The sequence below is a fragment of the Myiozetetes cayanensis genome, unplaced genomic scaffold, assembly GCF_022539395.1.
Source record: "Myiozetetes cayanensis isolate MyiCay16 unplaced genomic scaffold, myiCay2020 scf2-11, whole genome shotgun sequence".
NCBI lineage: Eukaryota > Metazoa > Chordata > Aves > Passeriformes > Tyrannidae > Myiozetetes > Myiozetetes cayanensis.
In genome coordinates this window covers 11,453,998-11,479,445 of record NW_026087411.1, presented here as the reverse complement: position 1 = coordinate 11,479,445, position 25,448 = coordinate 11,453,998, and the positions used below count along the sequence as shown (strand labels likewise).

At 46.2% G+C, this 25,448-nt stretch overlaps 2 protein-coding genes across 3 annotated transcripts; both read right to left on the bottom strand.

Annotated features, from left to right (window-relative positions):
* Window positions 1-8,213: 8,213 nt before the first annotated feature.
* Window positions 8,214-16,595, bottom strand: FAM161A (FAM161 centrosomal protein A). 2 transcript variants are annotated; one of them, XM_050314675.1, is made up of 7 exons: window positions 16,458-16,580; window positions 14,901-15,148; window positions 13,270-14,454; window positions 12,727-12,894; window positions 10,611-10,710; window positions 10,047-10,198; window positions 8,214-9,494 (listed from the first exon to the last, which is right to left on the bottom strand). In XM_050314675.1, the coding sequence occupies exons 1-7, from the start codon at window positions 16,578-16,580 to the stop codon at window positions 8,942-8,944; spliced, it is 2,529 nt and encodes an 842-aa protein (XP_050170632.1). In that variant the 3' UTR covers window positions 8,214-8,941. The 2 variants fall into 2 exon arrangements, with proteins under 2 accessions (XP_050170632.1, XP_050170633.1); XM_050314676.1 differs by lacking the exon at window positions 12,727-12,894 and having other exon boundaries at window positions 16,458-16,595.
* A 1,347-nt stretch (window positions 16,596-17,942) lies between these two features.
* CCT4 (chaperonin containing TCP1 subunit 4) lies at window positions 17,943-23,739 on the bottom strand. Its single transcript, XM_050314688.1, has 14 exons — window positions 23,540-23,739; window positions 23,102-23,154; window positions 22,752-22,841; window positions 22,294-22,402; window positions 21,632-21,774; window positions 21,157-21,278; window positions 20,936-21,068; window positions 20,462-20,601; window positions 20,139-20,235; window positions 19,734-19,844; window positions 19,339-19,469; window positions 19,018-19,252; window positions 18,429-18,542; window positions 17,943-18,146 (listed from the first exon to the last, which is right to left on the bottom strand). Exons 1-14 carry the CDS (start codon window positions 23,655-23,657, stop codon window positions 18,129-18,131), a joined length of 1,614 nt encoding a protein of 537 aa, XP_050170645.1. The 5' UTR covers window positions 23,658-23,739; the 3' UTR covers window positions 17,943-18,128.
* Window positions 23,740-25,448: the final 1,709 nt, after the last annotated feature.

The window sequence follows — 25,448 nt, the reverse complement described above, 5'->3', positions numbered from 1 at the left end:
GGCAGCGGTGACCCCTGGGCTGCTTCGATTCCAGCACGACACGGCGAGTCAGTGGCTCCTGGCTTTGCTACTGTCCCAGAGACGGTTTCTTGCCATGGTTGAGACCCTGGACCAACCCTTTCCACAAAGCGGCATGCCCCTTCAGGTGATGTAATGGTATGAATATTTATTGCTATAGCTCCCGTCCCTCGCTTGTAACCATAACAGTTAGGAATGGTCTCAATCCCTTTTTCACTTCAGCTGGGTGCTTCACACAATGCCAAGGGCTTCCAACCAGGCTGTTGGCTCTACACAGTCTAGCCCAGGATGGTCTGAACAGATCCATGTCTCTTCCTTCAGCTAGCAGGATAGTAACACACTTCCATGCACCTTTCACATGCCACAGTGGGGGCAAAAAGGCAGCACACGTCAGCTCACTCCTGGGTGCTCACCAGGATCTATTTCTGTCTCTGCCCACAAACCGAATTTGTTCAGAGGCTGATGAGCTTTATGGCTCTGTGGTGACCCAAACACTGGGGTGAGCTCCGGGCTCTCCCTGCCCAGGAATCATCTGCCAGAAGTGCCAGGGAGATTGAGCAGGTGGGAGGAACTCAAGTGCAGGTGAATCCCAATGTTCACACTCACTCCACCCACTCCCTTGAGGAGCAAGGTAAAGTCAGTCTGGGAGTTTTAAACACTGACTTACAACTTCTGGTTTTAAAGGAATCAGAGGTTGGGAGATGCTTGGAAATCAGCCCAGGGGGAAGATGCAGCATCACACTCTTGAGATGATACAGGAAATGAGTGTTTTCTTGGCCAGAATATTTCGCTGCAGTGCTGTGGAACAGGGAAGCAAGGGAGGAATCCTGATGGAGAGACTGCAGGTAGTGAAGAGCTTCAGCCTCCAGTGGCTGCAGGTGGGAGGTGGAGAGAGCCCTGAGCACGAGACTTTGCTGCATGCCTGGAGGAAGAGGGATCTCTCCTGTATCCCACGAGCTGGAGAGGAGTTGGGAAGCACTCAGCCCTTTGGAATGGTGTGTGCTGTGTCTGCCAACAGCTCCTGCTCCTGAGTGTAATTAGCACTGGACTCACATCCAGGAATGGCAAACATAGACATGATTTCATTAATATTAAAGCCATTGCTACAGGAGAGTTCTGCATGTTGACAGGATAACACACAGCTTTAATACAGCAAATTTCTTGAGCTGGTGGGGATTCTAGTGCCTTCCTGGTGCAACACTTTATTTTCAGTGTTTAAAATGGGCCCTGAGTGAAATGAGAGTGAAATCCTGGTCCCTGTTTCCATCAAAGTACTTTTCTTACAAAAATTTGACCTCCCACTTCACTTTTTCAAACAAGTGCTGTGCATCAAATGTTCCAAGAGCAACAATCATCACCAGTCTCAGTGTTTGTCAGAACAGACATTTAGCATGGGATGTTCCTGTCCCTTTCCCAGGGCAGTTGTTAATTAAAGTGGATCACTCAGGAGGCCTGTCTGGAAGGAACTCTGGGTGGGAGAGGAGGTGCCAACCCGGAGGACCAACAGGAAGCACAGCCAGCTGTTCTTCGGAAAGGGAGGAGTTCAAAATCCAGGCTCAAAAGGACAAAGAAAGGTGGGGGGAAAGGAAAAAAAATGAGAAACTGCTTATCAGAGGAGATGTGGATGTGTGATGCCAGAGCACAGCAGTTTTCTTTCCAGTTCCTCTGCTTCCTCCAGAGTGGTTTGACTTTGAAATACAGAGAAGAAAGTTGGCTTGTTGCTTATTTTCTCTACTGGGAGAGGTGGAAAGGGAAGAGGGGGAAGGTTTTGCAGCACTGATGTTGCAGGGGTTCAGGGTTTCCCTTAATATCCACTGGTATTGAAAACAGCCTGAAATGACTTCTTATTAGCAAAAAATAACTAATGGGATCCTTTGGTATTCCCATTAGGAAGGAAGCACAGGGATTCCGTGTCAGCTGTGTATTTCCTGTGGCATAAGGAAAAATGTGGTGGTGGTGGTGGTAGTGATGATTCCTCCTGGAAAAACACTGGGGGATGCAGGTAAGATATCCTAGTGCTTCCAAGTTCTCCAGGGATGTGGGTGTGCAGGCACAGTCCTGCTATGGGACTAAGGGAAAATCTACCCCCTGGAACAGCTCTGTCAACCTCAGAGTGCCTCAAAACCTGCAGGGCTGGCCCAGACTGAGCCATTGTTACAGCAGTGACAAAGGGCATGGGGGGTAAAAATCATGTTATTGCCTCTGGAAAGAAAAGGGTTCTATTTTTAATCTTTTTTTTTTCGCCTTAATCTTTCTATTTTATTCTGCTAGTGTTTATAGTGAGAGAGCACAATGCTTCTTGTTACCATTGTCCTTTGTGTGACTGGGATGTAAGTAGATGTTCCTCAGCAGATTGTCTGGGATACCTAGTCCAGAGAGATTATGCTGCAGGAAGTTCTAAAAAACAAAAAAAAAGCCTTAAACAATCCCCTCCACTCCCCCCCTCCAAAAAAAACCACCCCAGCCATAACCCAAACAAAAAACCTAGAAAATTGTCACAGTTCCCATGTGGGAATTTATTATTTTGCATATCTATTCTGTTAGGATTCTCTATTTTTTTTTTAAGGGATTATTTCTTATTGCAAAATCAGATTTATTCCAGAGCTGAGTGGTTTGATTTTGAATGCTGAAAGACTGAGGAGGAAAATAATAAGGCAGTAAAAGGAAATCTGTCCCTGTCAGTGTTTTTTTTTTGCTTTTTGGTGGGGAGTGGTTGGCAGGGTTTGTGTTTCAGTTCTCCTGTGGAGCCAATCCTTGTGCCTCCACAGCATCCCAGTCCTCAGGAAGGCTTTCCACTGTTTTAGGCTGGAATTAGTGCTGGTGTTCAACAGTTTAGTGTTTTGGGCCACACCTCCCAGCTCATCTCTGGAGAAGGGAAAAACCTAATGAACAGCAAAGGTGGAATTTTTAAAAAAAGTACTATAAAAAATGTGTCCTCGGCTTAAAACAGAAGTCTGGGGGAAATAATAGACCCCTCATGTATTTGAGAAGTGATTTTTGTTCAGGAAATAAAAAATACACAAACGCATACTTGGGATGTGCTTGTGTGTTATCACTGAGACAAATTAACAGCTCCCCTTGTTCTTTACTTCCCCCACCTTTACTAGTGCTCATCTTGATCATCCCTCCCCTTCTGCTCCCACTGATCCTGGCCAGAATGGCTGCAAAGAGCTGCTGTTGTGGTGTGGAGTGTTTTCCTGGGATTGTTGCTGCTATTTTAGCAGGTTGAACAGATTTACTGAGTGCTCAGGAGGACTTTTTGATCTGGGCTTTACAAGCCTTGGACCCTGTTCAAGAGTAAGTGGCCAGGGGAGAGGAGAGGGATTGCTCCCTGACACCTGAAACAAACTTTAAATTCATTTCAAACTGTTCTATGAAACCAGAGGTTGGTTAAGGATTAAAAAAAACAACACACAAATACTTTATCAAGTGTGTCCTGCTGCCTCAGCCCTTTGTTCTCATTTATGGCAAGTGAATTGCATTCACAGCCATCTATGCCCAAATTGCAAATAATTTCTCGAGTTGGGATCTTTTCCATTATTTTTCAGGATGGCTGCTGAAGGAAATGGCAGAGCTGAAGGCCAGGGTTGAAAGGGGGATGGATGAAAGGGGCTCCTGGAGGAGAGCTGGGCTGGAACGAAGCTCAGAGAAAGGGAAGCAGATTTTCAGCATCTCTGTGCCATTGTTTAGGTGTGGTGTTTTTGCTGAGGTTTTGATAAAACTGTTATTTAAAAAAAGCCAAAACCTTGGTTTTGCTGTTAAAAAATGCCAAAACTACTTGATGTCTGCAGGAGGATTTGCAAAAGTAGACAAATTGTGCTGTGCAGCTTCTTTGGATAGTTTAGTGCTCCCTTTTGGGAAGCCTTCAGAAATCTCATCTACAGACTTGGATCCTTTATCCTAAAACTTGGCCATTCCACAATTTTTTTCTCCTGAGGAATTCACAGCTTTTTGCAGGCCTTTTAGGAGCTTTCTTTGTCAAGATACAGGCCTTGTGAGGATGGGGTTGAAAGCAGGATGAGTGCTGGAAGGTCCTTGGTGTACCTGGACATTCCCCACATGGATTTCCCGCCCCTTCAGCTGCCAGGAATAGCAGGGGATGGAAATTCCTTTGGGATGTGGCAACTCTGTTACATTTCGCAGAAACACCTTCCAGAGTGGATTTTCTTTTCATTTAGTGTTACACTGAGTGTTTTCCCAGGTAACCAGTGCAGGGCTCAGCTGTGTGGCCTCCCATGGAGTCTGGCTCACCTTTTGGAATTCCTGGCTCTGCATTAGTAGAAAGTGGGAAGACAGCTGACTTCAGTGTGGAACTGCCTGTGAGGTGTCTAAAAGAGGCTGTGGCATAAAACTGAGCAGCTTTTTCCAAGTTGCTCTTTATATAAAGTTGAGTATTTTGCAGTGGTGTGGCTGGCTGGAGGCTGCAGCTATTCCCGGGCAACACTGAGCTGCCTTCCAGTGGGAAAGGGAGGGAAGGGGGAGCTGTGTGAACAGCAGGGCCTGTGAGCCAGTTCTCAGGGGCAGCAACAAGCTGGGGCAGGCAAACAGGTACCCAGCCAGCTCCCTGAGGAGAGTTAAACTCAGCCTCAGCTTGCTAGGCCTGAATTAAATCAACGTTAACAGAGCACGAGGAGAAGGAAGGTTTCACCCAGGAATAAACCATGGATCCAGTTAACAGGCAAGGGGTACAGGAAATTTCCTCACTGAGGAAATGAAATTAACTGAACAGGGATTTAAAAGAAGCAACTGGGTTGGTTTTTTTTTTTTTTCTGCTCTGGTAAACTTTATGAACCCATTAGTAGGTGTTTCTCGCTATTTTGCAGTGACAGGACCAGCAGGCCCTGAGTGTCAGTCAGATGGTTCTCAGCACTGTGGGCTGGCACTCTGCTGTGCCATGTCTGGAGCTGCTTCTTCTCCTTAGAAAACTCCCAGTTCAAACCCCCAAACTGGATTTCAGGGGCTTTGTTCCCTCACAGCAGCTGTCGGTGTGGCCCCTGCAGTGTCAGATCTGAGGGCTCCTCGTCTGAGGGGCTGCGATGGCGCCCTCAGCAATTCCAGTTCCTCAGGGATGAAGGTGTTGCTGGGTGGAGCTCCCCAGAGCACGACTGCATCAGCAGGAGATACAAAAAGCTGATTTTTAAAATTTTGTTTCCTTTTACTACTTATCACAAATGTAATTTGTGTATCTTTTATCCGTTTTAGGAAGTGTTGGGCTGGTGCGAAACAGGCACTGAAAATGCAGCAAGCGAACAGCAGCCTTTCCTGGGAACCAGGTGCCTCTGGAAACGTGGAAACCTGCTTTTAAAACTGAATTGTGTGCCAACAAGATGGTTTGTAACAATTCATTACCCTGGCAACTAGAATTTCCTGGCTGTGCTGGCAGTGTGGTTACTTCCTGTTAGCTGGTAACCTGCCTAATCCTGCTAACCTTCTTATTGTAGCCTGCCTAACTATTGTTGGTAAGCGGCTTTGGGCACTAAGCCCTGACTATTTGTAGCAAGTTTGGAGCTGTGCAGGTGCAAATACACTCGTTCGTGCCTGTGAAATTAAACATGATCTCATGGACTGTGTCAATTGTCAGGAAACAACAGCATTTCTGGCCTGTTATCACCTGCCTTCTGTGTGCTCCGGCCACCAAGGCATGGGGGGGAATTGTCCCCAGTGGATAATCCTGGGAGGCAGGTCTGTGACACACTGGGCAGAATTAAAAGGGGTGAAGTCCTGCTTGTCCCCTGTCATCTCCTCACCTCCACCCCCTTTTGCTGGGAGAATTGGTGAGTTCATTTGGCTCAGTCAAAGGTCTTGAAACCCAGGGAAGAACAGGAAGGATGGGGAGGACAGAGCTTGTGCTCCTTGGGCACGGACAGGCTGTTTGATGTGCTCAGCTGTCTGAGGAAGGATTTACTCTGAGCAAATCTGAGCAGAAATGCCCAGTAGGGCTGCACTGAGGGTTTATTGGTGTGTTTGTGCACTCTTAGCACAGTGGAAACCTCTTAATGCTGTTATTCCTTGACAGAACTATCCAAAGCACTGGGTCAGGTCCCACAGCTTCGTGTCTGTGTGGTTTGCCTTGCCCAGTGATCCCTGATTTCTCTGCCCCATCTGACTGCTGGGTGTTTGCAGTGCAAAGCAGGGACAGGACTTTTTCTGATTTGTAAGCCTTAGCTCTGATCTGTCATTCCTCAAATTCCTGAAATTCCTACTGAAGAAAGAAGCAATTTTGAGTTCTGCTGGAGTGTGCAAGGGCTTTTTTTTTTTTTTTTAACCAAAAAATTATACAACCAGAGATGTAAGACTGTCAGTCCACTGAAGGTGAGGAAGGTCTTTTGTTATTCTCTTCATCTGTAAAATATAATGATTTAATAGTTTTTTCCTCAAATGAGAAGAGAATGTGACCTCCTGCTTGCTGTTGTGGTAATTATGTACGTGAGGAGATGGTTTCTAGAGGAAACAGTGTTTTAAGTACAAAGAATGCTTGAAAAAAAAAAAGCACAATATCCTAAACTTCTGACTTCTTATTTCAAAAATAAATATGTATAATTATTATATAGAAACACTCTTCTTGCACTTGGAATTTATTATTTAATACTACAGTCTGCATGCAGAGTTATCCCCTTCTTCCCATGTGGTATTTTTAATCCTTTTTTCCAGATGCACCTTTCTCATTTTCTTTGCAAATTTTTGAACATGTTTCTACTTTTGTGCTCTGGCCATTAATTAAAATACTAAAGGCAGAATATTCAATAATGTGTGAGAAACTTTCCTATTCATCTCCCTGCTGCAGTCTCCCTGAAAGCACAACTCATCAGCATTTCTCCTTTAATGAGCTCCTTATCTCAAAATGCTTCTGTTGTAATTTGCCAAAATCTTTCACCTGGATTTCGATTTTCACGTGGAAGTTACTGGTTCTTTTCTTTCAATATAGTTATTTTCTTTCCCTTTTTCTGGTTTGCCTACATGTTCCCCTTCTTTGTTTGAAGTATTTTTTCCCTTTGCTTCACAAGGTTTAATTCACCTTGACCTGTCAGCCTCCATTTCTGTTCTGTCATCTCTGATTTTTCTTTGCTTTCTTTCCTTTCCAATTCCTTGCTGGAATATTTATCCCTTTATGTTTGTAATGCAATTTCTGAACCTTTTTTTTTTAACTTAAATCTCATTATCGTTCCACTTTGAGAAGCTGATTTCCATAAGTGGTTCCTTTAATATCTCCAAGTTTGATCTCCCCTGTCTTTCCCAAATTAAAGAATCCTGGTATATATTATGTGAAAACTGAAGTACCCTCTTGTATTAAAACCATTTATATTTGATCATTCTCATTGCCTTTTCCCAGTTATGTAATTCCATGTTAAGGTGGGAGGACCAGGAATGCAGGATTCAGGATGGAATTGTTTTCCCCCCAGTTTTTTTATAGTTTGGGAATATATTTTACCCTCACATGCATTTATTGGTGCTGATTAAAGCTGAACCACATCCATTACTGCCCTCAGGCTGGAAACCCAGGTAAACCACATCCATTGGATGCCCTTATTCCACGTGATTCGGCTTGACTTTTTCAGAAATGCTAAAAAAAAAAAAGTTGAGGTATAACCTCCCAAAGGTTATATCATATTTTATATCATATTTCATATCATATTTCAGTGCTCATTAATTCTGTTATTGTTAAGGTTAATACGTAAAAATTCAGGGAAAAACTCAATCCAAACTATACATAGGTCCCCAACTCCTTCTTATAAAAACTTTAAAAGCAGTGATTTTGCTACTTTCAGTTCAAAGCAGTTTTAGTAGTACTTTTATTCCCTATTTTAATGGTCCAACAATTGTATATTTGCTCTTTTAGAACCTTTAGTCGAGTGCTGTCAGACCTTAGAAACACATTGATCATTTTTCTGATTTGAAATGTCTTCCAATAATGTGAGAAAAGCCATAACTTACAGCTCCTCTGCCTTCTTTCAGAAAAAAAGATTTAATTTCCTAAAGAGATAAATCCCAGTAACATGTGATTATTAACTGGACAACTCTTCAGAATTCCAAAATGCTCCCAAGCACAAGCAAACCCACCTTGAGTTTGGATTGTGGGGCTGCCAGGTATCAGCAGAGATTGTAAACTGTGATTTTTTTTTTTTTCTTGTGAAGTAATGATTAATATTTCCAGTATTTTCATTAATTATTAATTAATGTTTTATTCAAGTTGGATTTTTTTTAAAGTTTCAGTTTCGCATTAGTTACGCTCACGTTTCTGAAATAAATAAAAGCAATGATGTTTAAAAAAACCTTTCAAACTTTGAGAGACCATGTAACAAATTAAGGAGGAAGAAACAAGAACAGATTTGATGTTTCCCAGCCCTTAGTGTGACAGGTTAGCAGGAAAGTCAGTCATAGGAGAAGGGAAAAAACCAACCCCCAAAGCTTTTATTTCCATTCTTTGTTGTGTAGCAGCTGTAGTCCTGAGTAACCTGTGTGTGAAAAGAGCTACTACAGCACTGCTCAACAGAGTTTGAGACGACAAGAGTCACCTGAGGTAAACCAGAGGCTCCCTTTGCTGGGATATAATTGCATTTTCTGCTCCAAAGTCTTTGCCAGCACGTGGAAAAAGCTGGATATGAGACCTCGGTACTTGCATGGCACACGAGGTGGTGTTGTTATTAAACAGTGGTTTAATAACAGATCAGAGGTGCATTAATGCCACAGGAGACTAGAATAAGGAAGTTTAATACAAAAGTAAATTATTTTCTTGGTGGAAAGCAGCAACTTGGGCTTTCTTACTGGAAAACAAACACAAATTCTGCACTGGGAGGGTGCACTTTTTGAAGCCAAGAGGTAAGAATTCACAGGATTTTGTGTTAGCAGCAAAGTACCAGGTTTCTCTCTGGTGTCTGTTCCTCTTCCAGCCATGGAAGAGGTTCCTGAGCCCCAGGACATCCTGTCAGGTGGCTTCTTCATCACTGGCTTTGTCTTCAGAATCATAACTTTCATATTCCTCCCCCTCATACTGGGAGGCCCCCTCGGCCTCAGGGTCAGAGTGACCTTCCTCCTCCTCCTGCTCCTGGGAGCGCTCAGACCGAGGGCTGGGGCTGGAATGATCCTCCTCCTCCTCCTCCTCTTCCTCCTGGGAATGGCCAAGTGACTGATCTGCCTTTGCTTCCTCTTCCTCCTCCTCTTGGGAATGCCCAAGTGACAAACCTGCCTTTGCTTCGTCCTCGTCCTCCTCCTGGGAATGTTCAAGGGCCAAGCCTGCCTTTGCTTCCTCCTCCTCCTTGCTGTTGCGGACGGAGGGTGGGCTGGACTCAGGCTCAGCAGCATCAGGGCTGGCTCTGGGCTCCCCCTCCTCCTCCAGCTCACTGGACTGCTCATCTGGGGTGGAGGTTCTCACCCCTTTTCCCTTCTCTTCCTCCTCCTCCCAGGACTGCTCTGAGTGGGGACTGTCCTCAGCTGCTCCCTCAAGGAATCCCCTTTCCTTCACTTTGATCTTGATGACTCTGAGAAAACAATTTACAGGTGAGATTCTGTTTTCATGGAATACAGGACAAATCCCAGTATTCTTAACTGGGAAAGGAAAAGGGAAGGTGGGAGGGGACACACACACCAGAGTCTCTTTTATGCTAAAAAGTAACTCAGCAGTATTGCTTGTATATTCCAACTTTTTTATTTCTGCTTCCCTTTAAATCATAGCCCTTCATGGGTATTGAAAATGACTTTTTATAAAATTATTTTTAAAAATTCAACTTTGAATTTGAAATTAGGTTTAAATTTTAACACATAAAGAAAACGTTTTCTTCATTTTTCTCTGAAGTGCATTCTGTAGCCAGTGCCCTCCTCTGTTTTATGAAATACTATTTATTTCAGGAAAAAGGATAAAAATGACATACTACCACTAACATTAGTAAAGCAAACCACATAGTCAAACTGTTCCCTGGGAAATGCTATAAATAATTAAAAAACCCACCCCAAATCTACACACTCAGAATTTCCTTCTAATTATTAGATATGCAGTGGGTGAGAAAAACAAAAGCCTTCAGTAATATCTCTACCTTTCTCTGGCATCAGTGGAGATGAAATCTTCAGCAGTGGAGCACTGGAGCAAAATAGTTGTTTGTCCTTTCTTTGAAACAAACTCCGGGTTTATCCCCAGTGCTCTCAGCCTGTTGGAATAATGCTTTTCCGCAGCTATTCTGGCATTTTTCTGTGGGAAAACCACAATGGTTACGTGTTACCTGATGCACTGAACGCCTGCCTTTTGATATTTTATTGATATTAATCCTCTGTTTCGTTAACTGCAGCTGACAAGTGGAATGATTATTCACTGCAGGCAAGAATGGCAAAGCAATACTTGAAAATTTTACATCGGATTTTCCTCTCCCGCACTGGTGATTTCTGGTTGTGTTCAGAGCTACTCTCGTTGCACCTGAACTGGACACCCTTACAATGTTGAGTCACAAAAATTAGTAACATTTACGAGGGGCAGCAGAGATTGAAACAGCTAAATGCTGGCCTAAAAAGTGGTTTTCAAGTGTCTTCTCAACACGTTTGACTGCAAATGCCTTACTCAGTATCTGCAGTAGAGAACTGAGCAGTAACACAGACACGAGGCAAACCTGAGTGACTCTTTCGAAAAGCAAAGGCCTCTGTTTTACTCTTTCTTCCATTTCTTGCAGCTCTTGCAAATATTCCTGCCTTCTCTGCTTCTCGTTGTTCCTAAGGGAGGCAGAGCACAGGAGGAATTGTTAGGAATTCACAATACAGCAAGTGACTTTCTACAGCAGCCACGTCACTCATAACAAACTAAACATTGCCCTGCTTAAAGATGAATAAAAGGTAAGTCCTGAGCAAACCCCATCTCTGCAGTCATCACCTGGGCTAAGCAGAGACAAGTTACTGAGGTTAGACAGAGGCTGACTTTGGATTCTTGGAGGTTTGGGGGATTTTTAAAAAAAAATGTGGATACCTGGGGTTTTTTAAATTCTGATTTCACACAGATCTCCCAGTTGCTCTATGCAAAATTAACCAGAGTACACCATAGGATGTGAATAGCATTAAAAATCAGTGCTTTTAAAGCTTGGAGAGAATCCTGCTACTTTAGCAGTTGATCTCCCATGTTCTGGATCATGGAACACTTTTCCTGGTTGGCTTGTCAGTCAACAGAGCAGGGCGATGAAACTGTTGATTCATCAACTGAAATGGGCAGTTGGATCCCAGCAAGCGCTGGATAATCCAGGTGGGATGGGTTGTAATCCCCAGTGTGTGACAGACACCTCACTAGGTCAAGGGTGAGATCCAGGGGGCCTTTTACACTCCTGCCTCCTCCTGCCTCTCTCTCTGCCCATCTGGGAATTCCTGGGGCATGGCTGTGCACCAAGGCAAGTTACTCACCCTTTTGGGGAGTGAACTTCCTTGTTGCTGCTCGCTTGAGAGAGCATTTACACTGAGAGACCTCGTCACCTAGCCCTGCTGAAATGAGCATTAGCAGGTTAAGCCCTTGGAGCAGCCTCGGAGCGTCAGCAGCAGGGAAATAACCTTGCTCTGTAATGGCATCCCCTTCTGTGCAGACAGGAGTTAAGCCCTGTGTGTTTTACAGAGCTCCTCAAATCTGATTAGGCTGAACACTGCAGTGTGAATTTTGCTGGTGAATGAACTCACATCAAATCTGCAAAAACACCACTGTCTCCCTTCATTCTCTACCTACTCTGACTCCAGTTGTTTTCTGCTTCTGTCCCAGAGTCAGCAGATCGTCTCCAAGGACACATTCATCATAAAGCTCCTGTTACCAACACAATGCCTGCTGACTGGAAATTAGGAGTCCTGTTTGCCCAGGAATCCTGCCCAGGCATGAAGCAGTAGGGGCAGAGCAGTCCGTGCCTCTCACAGTCTCCAACACAACAGCACCTGAAACTGGTGGTGCTCCTGCAGTGCCAGGCTAGACCACAAACCTTGCTGAAGAGTCAAACAGGATCCATGTTTTGTAAGATTAGAAAGAGCAAGAAGCAGAAATGGTTTTAAGTTAGCCCCAGACACCAGGTCAGGCAGCAGTTCTGGGGGTAGATCCGTGTCAGAGAGCTGGAGCTCCCTGGAGTGCCAGCTCCCAGCACTCACGTCATTCCCTGTGTGCTGCTTTCCTCAGGCATATGGAAACAGTCTGTAAATTGTATCCCTCCTCCAGGTAACTTTGCATCCCAGTCCTCCCAAACACCAGCAGCTCCCTAGGTAGCTGCTGTTACACGGGTGAAGTTAAAATAATATTCCCGCTCCAATTTTCCCTCTCCAGTGGGGCCTGCTGGGACAGGGAAGTAAAATTGTGGCATGTTCACTGTCCCAGTGTACCGACCCCAGGGCAGTATCCAACTGAGCAGGGATATTCCCTCACTACACTCTTCCTTTTCCTTTGAATTGTTAGAAACTTTTCCTCTTTAGCTGATGTGTCAGGTGAGAAAACACAGGAGTCCCCTGTGTGCTAATCTGAAATACTCTGAGGTGGAATGTATAATATATATGTTCTAATGATTTCAATATAGATTGGCAACAATTTCCCAGTTGAAATACTACATTTGACCATTTTCACTGTCTGCTTGCACAGTGTTTAATTTCTCACATGCCATTATGTTAACCTAGACTACTTTTTTACACATTGTATGTTTAACATACAATGCAATCCTGAACCCCTCATTCTCGTTGTTGGATGAGAGGTTCTGGATTCAGGGGAATGCCACAAAATACCTGAATGTTTTTAATTTGGATTTAGACATCTGAGCAAGGCTCTGATGTGGGTCATTGGCCTCAGCCCGAGCCAGTACAATTTTCTGGAATTTTTTCTTTCTTTGTTTCTGCTTTGTTCTGTTCCTTTTTTGTTGTTCTTCCAGCTTTCTCTTTTCCTCGAGTGAATTCCTGGTGGGGAAAACAAACTAAGGCTGAATTCATATTAAATCAAGAGCACCACTTCAAAGGAAGCTTTGGCAAAGATGATTCCAAGGAGGAAAACGGGCTTGCCATGAGAGGACACAAAGTATGTGCCATTTTAAGGGATTCAGGATATCCCTTTCCTAGGGACATTCTGAGAAAAATTCACTATTGTTTCTTCGACAATCGTAAACTTAAAGTATTTTGGTTTATATTATTTTAAGTTTTATATTATAATTAAGCCCTTATATTAACAAATTCAGTCCTATATTTACTGCATGGAAGAATTAATTACATGTGTAGAAACACACAAAAAATCTACTTTTAAAGTACATATAAAGTAGAGCATCTCTAAATAATCACCTTAAGGCTTGTAGCCTTCGTCTCGTGGATTCTGTGTTTTTGGGAGACTTGGATTTTCCAGATCCCAAGAGCTGGGAATTTGCACTTGGATGCCTCGTTTGGGGTTGCCGTCTGGGAGAGGCAAAGGGCCACCGGGTTTCCTTCAGCTTCTCCTCATCCTCCTCGATGTCCTTCAGAATCTTGCCCTTGTTTGAGGGGATATAGGAAGTCAGAAGATTGAAGGGCTCACACACTGTGAGGTCTTTCACTTGCTTTTGCTGCAGGAGCCGTTTCTGGAATCTCTCGTGTAACCTCTCGAAGTCTGGGACGCTGGGGTTGATCCTGGGTCTGTGTTCCGGTTGATTTGGGTCGGCACTCTTGTGTTTCTTGGGTTTGTTGGTCTGTTTTAAGGCCAGCCTGCTGTTGGGGACGGAGGAATTCCGCAGCATCTCCTCAGCTCTCATCCTGATCCTGATTTCCCTGTAGAGTTCCTCCTCCTTCAGCCTCTCCTTAAAATCCGGGCTATAAACACACTTGGGAACCGGTTTTGCTCTGAACGCTTTGGCTGGACTTTCGGGCACGGCGAGGTCTCTTAACTGCATTTTCCTGATTTCACTCCTTTGCCTCTCTCGTTCAATGAACTTAAAGGGCTTCTGGGAAGCCAAGAGCTTGAGTTTGCTCCTCTCCCTCACGGACCTCCTGCGCTCCTCGTTCCGCTGCACGATGTCGTGGTAGAGCGGCAGGAAAATGGCGGCGGGCACCGGATTGGCCCGGAATTTTTTCTGGCACTCTGCTTCTTCCTCCAGTTGCTTCTTCAGCAGGTGATTCTCCAGCTCGATCTGTGACTTGGATTTCACGTTCTGTTCTTTCTTCTGAGCTTCTCGGATGGTCATCTGGAAAGGCTTGGGCACGGTGACTTTGGGAGACCACTCCTTGTGTTTCTTCCGCGCCTTCCTGCCGGTGGGTGAGCTGGGGGGGCTGTCTGGGAGGCGGGAGATGTAATCTTCCATGGAGAAGCCATCCCACATCCTCTCGATCTGTTGTTTAGCGAACGAGGATGATCCGGTTTCACTCCCGTTTCCTTCGAACACTAACTCCACGTCGGACACGTCGGATAGAGTTGAGCCCAAGGGATCGCTTAAGTCGGAGTCTGAAAAGGATTTGTGCAAGTTTAGAGGCTGATACGAGCTCTTGTCCCAAGTAGGCCTTGGAAAAAGGGGGGAAAAAGAAAGCTTGGTTTGAGCCAGTCCAACACTGATGCAAAGGCAGTAATTTCACTTTAAGGAATCATTGCTAGGAGCAAAAATGGCAGTGGCTGAGGGGGACGAGAAGGGAAAAGAGCAGCACTCTGGGCACTGACACCAACAGATGCCAGTTTTAGTGCTGATCACCAAGTCAGCACTACCCAGGGAAAGGCCCTGTGCTTCCCTAAACGTGCTGCCCAGACCCTGCTGCACACCCTCCTCTAAACCTCCCAGCCTGGCAGCGAGGTGAGGAGCATTTTTATTATTAAAACTGGCTGTTCTCTGATCCTCTGCTCACAGGAGGTGTGCAGACGAACACTTTCCAGCCCCAGAAACACAGCCTGCTCTTTTACAGCTGCCTGCAAAGCATCTGGGAATCTTCAGCTAAAAAGTGGCCCCCCAACTTACCTACAAGATTTGAAAGAGGGGTCCTTTCTCTTGTCCAAGGGTTGTGCTCCTTTTAAATGCAGTTTGTTCCGATACAGACTTTCCAGTTTTTTCATGGTCTCCAGGTGGGCGTTCTTCAGCTCTTCCAGCTTCAGGTAATACTCTTGATTTGAATTGCACATTTGGGAGAAGTCTATCCACTTGTCACAGTCTCCTTTTAGAGGGGGGGTCTGCACTCTGTTGGTATTTGAATCCACATCAAAGCCATCCTGGAAAAGATGTTTGTAAAATTTTCTGACTGTTAGAAGGAAGGGAAAAAAGGTTCTTAATGCTGCTTTATCCTAATTTAGTCTAATGGATGATACAGTAACAGCAAATAGAGTTACTGCAAATAAATGTTACTGCACAGCTCCCTGGGATGATCTTACTGCATATTAATTTATGTCCTGGGGGTCCTGTTTAAAGCCTGTAAAAATTCCCAAGTCTGTCCTGTAATCAATATATTTATACCAGGAATTATGATCAAAAGGACTTACCAAAAGCAAAAACTTAACTATTTTGTAAAGTGTGGTTTTTCCTTGATTACTATGCAGCTCTAAAAAAGCCTTAAGTTAAAAGCAAACAAACCCACAACAGAACCTTCTCTGCCTCCCATTTCCATAAGAATTCTAAAAATAAGTCATTAGAGATCTGGTGTATAAAAGGTTATTCTCATTTCCATAATTTACTGTGAGATGACAGGGATTCTGTACAGCTTGTATTTCCAATACTGTTGGAACTACATCTGCCAGCATATAGATGACTATACATATAAAATATACATATAACTATACATATAACATATATATATAACTATACTGCCAGCACTGGCAGCTGTGTGCAGGTAATATTCTTTAAACCTTTTTAAAGCTTACACAAGTCAAGTAAGTTACTAAAGCCAAATTAATCTGCATTACAAATGCTTCATTTTGTCCCTTTTTTTGTTAAAAACCAAAAAAAAAACCAAAAAAAAAAAAAAAACAAAACAAAACAAACCCCGCGGGGCAATTTCTCTACTCGAAAAATTAGAATACGACTTTTCCACACCGGAGGTATTTTAATAAGCTTTGACATTCCAACAAAAACTCTTGGAGGTTTTCACAGCAAAAGTCTTTTAACTCCGGCGTGGAGGAAAGGAGTGGCTCAATACAACGCGAATTACACGATCACAGAGGGAAATTTGAAGCGAGCGTCGTTATAGAACACCCAGAGACGGGCATTATCCGCCTCTCCCTGGACCTGCCGCCGCCAGCACTGTGTGCAAACCCCTCCAAGCCTCTTCCCTGGGCTCGGGCACCGCCAGCTCCTGCATCTGCTGTGTGGCCGCCGGGGTGGCCCGAGCTCCTTAAGGGATTGGCGCTGCGGCGGGGCCATCTGCCAGGCCCGTCCCTGCCTCTCCCTGCACCCCGTGCCCCCTTCCAGGCCGGGAGGTGCCGCCCTGCCTCGGGCTCCCGGTGCCGGCGGGTCCCTCTGCGGGGCCGGGTGAGCCCGTCAGGCCGTCCCAGGGATGCCCGAGCCGCCCGGGGCTCCCCGCGGTACCTGCGCGGAGGGTGCTGGCGGCGGCCCCCGCTCGTAGAGCGCGGCGGGCGCTCTGGTGCGCGGGTCCAGCGGGGTGCGCAGGCAGGACGCGGCCAGGCAGGCCGCCCGGTGCGCCTCCTCCATCCCGGCCCGCGGGCTCGCAGCGGGCCGGCCGGGAAGCACGGAGGGAAGCGGGGCCGGAGGGAGGGAAGGAGGCGGCTCCCGCTCCGCCCCCGCGCGTTATAACCGCCCTGCCCCGAGCCCGCCCCGCTCCCGCACGGCCCGGCACCGCATCGTCCTCTGCGCCCGCCATCGAACTCCGCGGCTGGGGCTTGACTCCGTCCCCTCTCCACATCTGCTGTGATCCCGATTTTTAGGTAGTATTTTTGCAGGATTTTAGTCGGAACCTGCAGCTCCCTCCTTGACAAGCTCGCGGTTTTTACACCCTCGAGTCACTTAAGCAGCTTTTTCCGTCTTCAAGTTTGTACTTCAGGTAAGCAGTACTGGAATACAGCTAAACCAGAATAAGCAGGAATGTTCTATCCTAAACTAGGATAAGTAGAAATATTCCCCTGCAGGAATATTCTATCCTAAACTGGGATAAGTAGGACTATTCTTCTGCAGGAATATTCTGCTGTAGGAATAGTCTATCCTAAATCAGGGTAAGCAGGAGTATTCTTCTGCAGGAATAGTCTATCCTGAACTAGAATAAGCAGGAATATTCTACCCTAGGAATATTCTATCCTAAATCAGGGTAAGCAGGAATATTCTGCCTCTGCAGAGGCACACTGATGATTGATGGACCCATTTGTTGTAGTAGAACAAAATACTTTTTATGTAAAGAAACAACATACCTTTTGTGTAAAGATACAAAACGATGAAATCACACCCAGTTGTTGTTGTAGTTCTTGTGGAGAACTGAAAGTTTGTGATAATGGGGAATGAAAGCTTTAATCAAAGTGAGTACTAAACTGAGAGATCACTGCTGGATGTAACCCCTGTGGGGTAAGGCATCGTTTGCAATTTTAATCAGCCAATACCATAATTCATGCAGAACATTAATGCCTAAATCAACTGTCTAATTTATGTAGTTTTATTTTAATTATTCTCTGTGTTCTACTTAGCAAGTCACAGGGAAGTATTTCAGCAGCAGCAGGTCAACAACACGGTGGAAATTTCCTCAAAGGCTCCAGCTCCAACCAGTCACTGCCAACTTCAGGAGGCAGACCAGAGCAGGGAACGTGACAGTGCTCCCCAGCGCTGTCGCTGCACAGATCCTCCTCCCCTCCAGCCCCACATCATTAAGGGCAGTGAACCCACTCCCTTCAGGAGAAGCAGATGTAACCCAGCATGTTACTGGAGTGCATTTCAGGGGTGTTCTTCAGAGTACATCACAGGAGCCCAGTAGTTGCTGTTAAACTTTACAGAGCTAAGTGGGAACACAGAGAAGCAAATATAAACCAGTGTTTGTTCTATAATTCTGCTAGAAATAAGGTAAAGACTTGGTAGGCTACTGTGTGTTTATTGATAAACAGCATTTCCTTTTTGAAAACAAACTGGTTTTAAGTTAACCTGATCAAAGTACACAAGTCTCAGTGGAGTTTAAGACAATTCACACAGGCGCTTTTGGTGAGGAAACTATTCCAGGTTCCAGGGCAGGAGCTCTCGGGCACAGTCCCTCCTCTGCTCAGCTCAGCCTCGAGTGTTCACCTGCAAAGAGTTCACACAGTCAGGCATAAGAAACCACAGGATACACCACAATTACTTCTTTGCTTAAAGATCCTGGGGGTTTGGTGACTCCAACTGTGCAGTATTTATACAGTGGTTTTGTCCCAGCTGCTGTTACTAAAAGGCCAAATGGTCTTAAAGTAGCACATAAACAGAGAATACTACACAGTAATTGTATTTTGAAGCACAGCAAGTTAATGCCATGAACTATCCTGGTGCTTGTGAAGGAAAGATAAACCAAAACACGGTGCCAACACTACTCACCACATCATCAATCTTGAGAATGCTGCGCACGGTCTCTGTCGCCAGAGTCAGTGCACTCAGAGACACCAGCAGAGGCTGCACAACCAGCTCCTCCAGGATGTTGGAAATGCCACCCTGTGGGAACAAGGAGCCTTTAGATTGTGCAAGTCAGAATACAGTTAGATTTAGCACACTAAATCTCCTATTTGCAACAGCAGCATTACAGAACTCAGCTTCTCTCCTCAAGCACTTGACATACCCTGTCAAAATTAGCCAAGAGAAAAGCTCAGCAGTGGCAACTGAAAAGAAGCTGGGCTGTGGTGCTACTCCTGACACGTAAGTACCGTCCCCTGCAGTTCATAATGATTCTAAACGGAGTCACTGCTGTAGCTGACATGCTTTTGTAGAGACACAGGATCTTTCTTGTCCTGGGGGTAGGGCTTGTAACATCTCCTGTTACCAATGCTCAGGGTGAGCTGTTTGTTGAGAGAACAAGCTGCAGTTTCCCTCAACGCTAATTTTAGGGAGACTGTTATGAGACAAGAACTTGCCCTCTCACTAGTCCAGCCCTAAGGGGAAGCATTTTCCAGGTGTTACAACTCCTCCTTACCTTCCTGACATTAATGCCAGCTGTTTTCTCTCCTTGGGCATGTCTGTTCCTCAGCTCTGTCACAGTGGAAATGGGGTTGAGGCCTGCATTCTCAGCCAGGGTGGAGGGGATCACCTCCAGGGCATCCCCGTAGGCACGGACGCAGTAGGAGTCCATGCCCTTCAGGGTCCGGGCGTACTCGTTGAGGCGCAGGGCCAGCTCGATCTCCGGGGCTCCTCCTCCTGCAATCAGAGCTCTGGGGACACAAATGAACACCAAAACTCATTACAATCAGGCTTTGTGTCTTCCTGACACACCACATCAACCAAAGGGTGTCGTTACCTTTTCTTAACTAAGCATCTTATGACGCACAGGGCGTCGTGAATGGAGCGCTCGGCTTCCTCCAGGACGAGTTTGTTGGATCCACGGACCACGATGCTCACGGTTTTTCCAGGGTTTGTGCAGCCTGTAATCTAAACCACAAAACCAAATACTGAGACTGAGGGAGGAAAAAAGATTCTGGACAAAAAAGACACTTCCACTGGTGTTCTCAGGTTCTGGACAGCACTGATGTCTGGCCAAGCATAACCACGGCACTGCCCAAGCTGGTGCTACTCAGAGCTTAGAAGTAGGTATTTAAATGTAATAAATTCAGTAGTAAAAAACATGAATTTAGCACTTGTCACTAAAATAAGTGGTAGATGTTAAGATGTATTAACTTTCTGTCCCTCACTCACCTTTATTAGTTTCCCAGAACCGTTCAGGTTGACCTCCTCTGCCAGCTCAGCAGAGCCCAGCATGTCAGGGGTGAACTGGTCAATGTGAGCCACGGGCTTAGTTCCAATTGTCTGAAAAAATAATGGGAAAAAAAATTAATCCAGAGGCTGACTGCAGAGTCAGCAAGTACCCTGCACGTTGTTCTTCTGCTTATTACAGTAAAATGGAGAGTCAGGACTGTGGCTTTTCCATCTGTCCTGAATCCTTCTACAAGTGTGACTGCTCAACAGAATTGGAATGGCTTTTAGGGAAATGGCTGGTTTTGCATTATAGTCAAAACATGAAACTTTAGAAAGTGTCATAATAAACAATTACTTTTGGGGTAGATTTTAAACACTGCTACTAATTCATAGAGCTCACTTTACCTTACATATAAACTCAATGTCTTCTCTTTCAATGTCTTTAACCACCATGATCTTCACTTTGTTCAGAAAATGGAGGGCCAGGTCACTGAGAGCATCCCTGGAAAAGAGAGGGAAGGAGTCAGGCCACAGTGCTCAAATTCCTTCAGAGTACAAAGTAAGGATGGCATGAAACTCAAAATACAGACAATGAGAGTGCTTTCTAAAGGTACAGTCACTGTTACTCTGCCAAGCATCACTGTTACTATCTGGCTTAATTTTCCCTAGGTTTTTCAAACCATTCCAATTGCTCCCCCAACCACATACAGGAAGTAAATCCAGCATACCTCAGAATAGACTTCTGAATGAGCAGCACATTGCAGCCAGCCTTCTTTATCTGCTTCACCAAATTCAGAATATAGGCTCTCTCTTCACGCAGCACTCTGTCCATCTGAGCGTAATCAGAAACAACTATCTGGTTGTCCATCTATTTAAGAATGGAAAAGAGAAAAGCAACTATGAGCAACTGCTGACTTTAAAAGCAAATGTCAAAATGTTCCACATTTTTTAATTTAGTCCCCTGTGATTCAAAGCCAACAAGCACAACCATAAAATACATCTTATTGAGAGATGGTTCCATATTTCTTATAATTTGAAACAGTTTTGGGTTTTCATACCAACTGTAAGTTTTTTTAAGACCCAGCAGACCTTCCCTCTAGCTGTGGCACAGAACTGACACCATAGCATCTTAAAAAAACATTACATTTGCATCTCCCAAGTCCCAGAGCACGAGGTTCCACTCTAGCCCCAGCCTGACTTACATCTGTCTTTGGAGCAGACAAGCAGAACTGGATGAGGCCAATTTTGGCTTTTTCCACTCTGGTCACACCGGTATTTGCCACTTTCTGAGTCAGGACCAGTCCTTCAACCAGTTCACAGTCATCAATTGTGCCTCTGGAAACAAGCACAAGCCATGACTGGAGCGCTCTGGGAAGCCGATTTCACAGGGATAAAATGTATCCCATGACAAGTTGTTCCTTACCCCAACTTCTTAACAATTTTAATGTCTCTGAGGTCCACACTGTTGGCTGTACTTGGGTCAATCACCTTCATCACGGCGTCCACACTCATTGGAGAAAGCAAACTGGAATACTGGCACACAACCTGAGGGATTTGGTAACACAGAGAGACTGAACACTGAGAAACAGCCATTTCCAAACCATGCTGTCGCTGCATTTCAGTGTTTGACTTCAGAATTTCAAATCAAAGCTTGTCTTCCCTCCCTGCCCGCCAAGTGTCTTAGCAAGGCACTTTCCCAATGGCTGCTCCGGGGCAAGGCAGGAGCGACGCCGGTGGGGAAACCCTACAGACATCTGAATTTCTCCTTCTTAAAAAAAGCACTTAAAGTGAGACTTTTGAGCCCAGACTTAGGATGGGTACTGTTAGTAAGGGAAGAGCAGCCCAGAGAAGGAAAAGCCTGGCTTGGCTGGAGGTTCCCAGCCCAGGAGCTGCCGCACCTTGGAGTTGAGCGACGTGGTCGCGCTGTTGAGCAGAGTCTCCCTGTCACTCAGCTCCACCGGCTGGGCCATGTTGGTCAGCACTTCAATACCCTTCTCCAAAGCTTTCTGGAATGACTCCGAAATGATGGTGGGGTGAATTCCTGGGCATAAGTAACAAAAGGTGGTCAGGCAGTTCGTGCTTTTTCAAACCAATCGTTCTTTCTTTTATTTTTTCTTCACCTCCTTTTTCCCTTTGAAAATTCAAGAGACTCAGGTCAGAATAAACTGAAGAAGACTCAGCAACACGTTCTTCACAGGTGCGTGACCTCCCTTATTACTTCCCAATGTTAAAACTGAGGGGAAAAGCTGTAACATTCCAAATAATTTGTCCTCACAGACAATTCCTGCCACGCCAGAAACACCTTCCCCGAGTTCTCTTTGCCCTTGGCATTCTCAAAGCTGCTGCTGTCCAGGTGACACCAGTGAGGAGCCTGACAGGGATTTTATTTCACATTTTCAAAGGCTGTTTTCCCACAGTTCTGTAGGAAGCTCCCCAATTTCCCTGGAGTGGGATGCACCCTTTACTTTTTCAGCTGAGAACAGCTACTTAAAGTCTTTTGTCATACAAGTGGAGAGAAAACTTTACTACTTGCATATTAAATATATACATATATATTTACCTTTTTGAAGGAGTCTGGAACAGGCATCCAAAAGAGCTCCAGCAATGACAACAACAGATGTTGTGCCATCACCAGCTTCAATATCTTGTGCTTTGGACAGCTCTACCAACTAAAGGAGAAATTATGACAAAAGTTTACATATATATATAAAAAATAAATATCAAATATAAATACTAATATAATAAAATAGTAACAATATTAATTATAAATATAATATATAAAAATGTTGGGGTTTATTCAATATACTTGATTATATTATTAAATATATATATTCCTGCTCAAGTGCAAGCACAGTAATAAAACCCAAGATATTCAAACCAAGATGTTCCCTGAGCACCATGCACAGAGTTTCCTCTCTGTCACCAGTGGGTAGTGCTCCTCAAATCCGTGTTTTCTCATCCCAGAAAGTGAGATGCAGCACAGATAACCGTCCCAGCCACGGGAAAGGAGCCACTCACCATTTTGGCCGCAGGGTGCAGGACCTGCATCTGCTTCAGGATGGTGGCACCGTCATTAGTGATTGTCACATCTCCTTTTGCATCCTGGATCTGGGAACGAAGGGCAGGGGCACAGCTCTCATCAGCAAACCTTTCATTTGAGACTCCACACAAAGTGTGTGCCCTGACAACTTCATTTCCCACACCCACACGTGTATTTAGTTCCCACTTTCCCTTTAAATAACTGAAACCTGGAGAAAAAAATTAAGGCAAAAGGTGGCATTCTATATAGGACATGGGGATTTATGGGATCTCCACTAAGCTTAATGTTTTAAAAACGGGAAAAAATTTAGAAAAAAGTAAGAGTTTACCATTTTATCCATTCCCTTTGGTCCGAGGCTCGTTCTAATCGCATCGGCAACAGCTGGGAAGAGAAGAACACGTTTGCGAGCTCATCCAGAGAACTACAAACGCTCCGGCACTTAAATGTGCCTTCCAAATATAAAGTGCTTGCCACTGTTAGACAGCTCCCAGATATACTAAGTGATTCCAAATAATGGAATGACGTAAAACGCTGCAGTGCCAGGACTGACTCCCCCAGATCTTTCTTTTAAAGGATTAATATCCCATGGCTCGATCGCAGCCATTTTAAACCTGAGGGATAACAAAGAAACGCGATGCACGCCGTAATCCCGCCGGGAATCGTGTCAGCGCCGGGTATCGCATCACCCCTCCATCTCCAGCCGCTAAAACCATGGAATTCCGGCTCCCAGGGATCGGGCCACGCGGTTCCCCCCCCCCCGCCGCACCTTTGCCGGCCGCGATGTTGCTGAAGCGGATCTGGGCGGGCTTGTCGCGGTCCTGGTAGGCGCTCTTGGCTTTGCCGGCGGCCCCGGCGGGGGCCCTGCCGTGCGCGCTGTCGGGCATGGCGGGGATGTCGGGACAGGCCGGGAATATCGGGATGGGCGCACCGGGATCCTTCCAGAATGGGGGGCCTTCAGCCTGGGGGTGCCCGCCGCGCGCCTGCGCTCTGCCGCGCCGCCCGGAAACCTCTCTCTCACTCCGCCTGCCGGCCGGCGAACACCGCGGACGCCTATGGAGGAGCCTCGCGCGCGGGTGCGCGCGGGGATGAGGGGAGGGGCCCTCAGGAGGGTTTTTCCCGCCCCGAGGGGGGCCGCGCGCAGCGCGAGCCGCTCTGAGGGAGCGCCCCCGCTGGGGGGCGCCAGGGAGCGGATCCACCGGGATTGTCCTGAGGGGACACCGGGAGTGGAGAGGGGAGGTGAGGGAGGGATGGGGTAAGACAGGCCTCTAGAGACCTGGGGATCCCGCCTCATCCAACCGGGGCGCCGAGGGACGGATGATGTGTGGGATGGAGGCCCGGGGGATCTCGCCATCGTCCCCTCAGGGAGCCGGGACGCTGAGGGACGGACCGTGTGGGACGGGGTCCTACAGCTCGGGAGAACGGCCACAACGCCGTTATCTCCTCGGGGAGAACGGGGCGCTGAGGGCTGGAGGGTGGCATAAGGTCCTACAGTCTGGGAATAGTCCGAGGAATGGATGGTGCGGGATAGAGTCCCGGAGAATCTTTCCATCGTCCCCTCAGGGAGACGGGGCTCTGAGGAGTGGGTGGTGTGGGATGGAGCCTCGGGGGATCCCTCAGCCTGCCCCTCAGGGGAGCCGGGGCACTGAGGGGCTGGGGCTAGCGGGGGTCCCGCAGTCCGGGGGGCCCCTCGTCATTCTTCCCCTCAGGGGAGCAGCGGCACTGAGGGGCTGGGGCTCCACAGCCCGGGGAGCTCCGGTCACCACCTCCCCAGGGAGCCGGGGAACGGAGGGATGGATGGTGCGGGATGGGTCCTACAGCCCGGGAGATCCCGCCATCATCCCCTCAGGGAGCCGGGACGCTGAGGCGGGGATGGTGTGGGCTGGGGCTCCACAGCCCGGGGAAGTTTAGGGTGCTACAGGAAAATATACGTTGTCTCCGTTCCTTTCCTCTAGCTCAAGCCTGCCTCGCGTCACTCTCGGCAAAGCTGCTGCTTGGACCCCTTCTTGGCAACGGGTGCTGCAAAAAGATAAAAAGAAATCAGCTGCTCAAAACCTACCCAGAACAGGTGGTCTGGCCCAGCAGGTCCCGGAGTTAGGAGGGAAAAGCTGCAAGATGCCACAGAGAGAGAAATAAAAGGGGATTGGCTGGGGCTGCCTGGCCCTGGGTCAGAGCAGGACGGGCATGGAGTTACACCCCCATTCCCAGGTTTATGTGGCACCAACATTAAAGGTTTTATAACAGTTATACCTCTTAGGATGATCTTGCCTCAACTACAGTGTAGCCATAAGAGGCTCCTGTATGCTTTTAAAAAATTTCTGAGTAGCTATTGAAATACTTTTCTTTCACCTGGGAGAGAATACAAACATGACATGGTTTAAATGCAAAGCACACACTTGAAACCACACAGTGAATTTATTCTGTTCAAAGTAAGACAGCAGTTCAAAAAAGAGCTCTGACTGAAAGAAAAGTGTCCATGTAATACCTAAACACTGTAATTTTTTTGGCATATCTCTGACTGTGAATGAAAAGTCAGGGTTTAAAGTGCTTCTGTGTAGGGACAATTATCCAAGAAATGTGTCCCTGCACCAGCAAGGTGCTGCTGATGTCAGATGTTGGGTGAAGGATGGGAGCTCTTGAGGTTATTTTCCATTTCCAAGTGTATCAGGAGCTCATTG

Excerpts from the sequence above, each read along its gene's own strand:
- FAM161A (XM_050314675.1), bottom strand. The coding sequence starts at position 16,580 with ATGGAGGAGGCGCACCGGGCGGCCTGCCTGGCCGCGTCCTGCCTGCGC. Across the intron at positions 12,895-13,269 it reads CGAAGGCTACAAGCCTTAAG|GAATTCACTCGAGGAAAAGA; the intron begins GTGATTATTTAG and ends TTTCCCCACCAG. Across the intron at positions 10,199-10,610 it reads TTTTCGAAAGAGTCACTCAG|AAAAATGCCAGAATAGCTGC; the intron begins GTTTGCCTCGTG and ends GTTTTCCCACAG.
- CCT4 (XM_050314688.1), bottom strand. The coding sequence starts at position 23,657 with ATGCCCGACAGCGCGCACGGCAGGGCCCCCGCCGGGGCCGCCGGCAAA. Across the intron at positions 20,602-20,935 it reads TGTCTGCTCCAAAGACAGAT|ATGGACAACCAGATAGTTGT; the intron begins GTAAGTCAGGCT and ends ATTCTTAAATAG. Across the intron at positions 19,470-19,733 it reads GTTCTGGGAAACTAATAAAG|ATTACAGGCTGCACAAACCC; the intron begins GTGAGTGAGGGA and ends TTTGTGGTTTAG.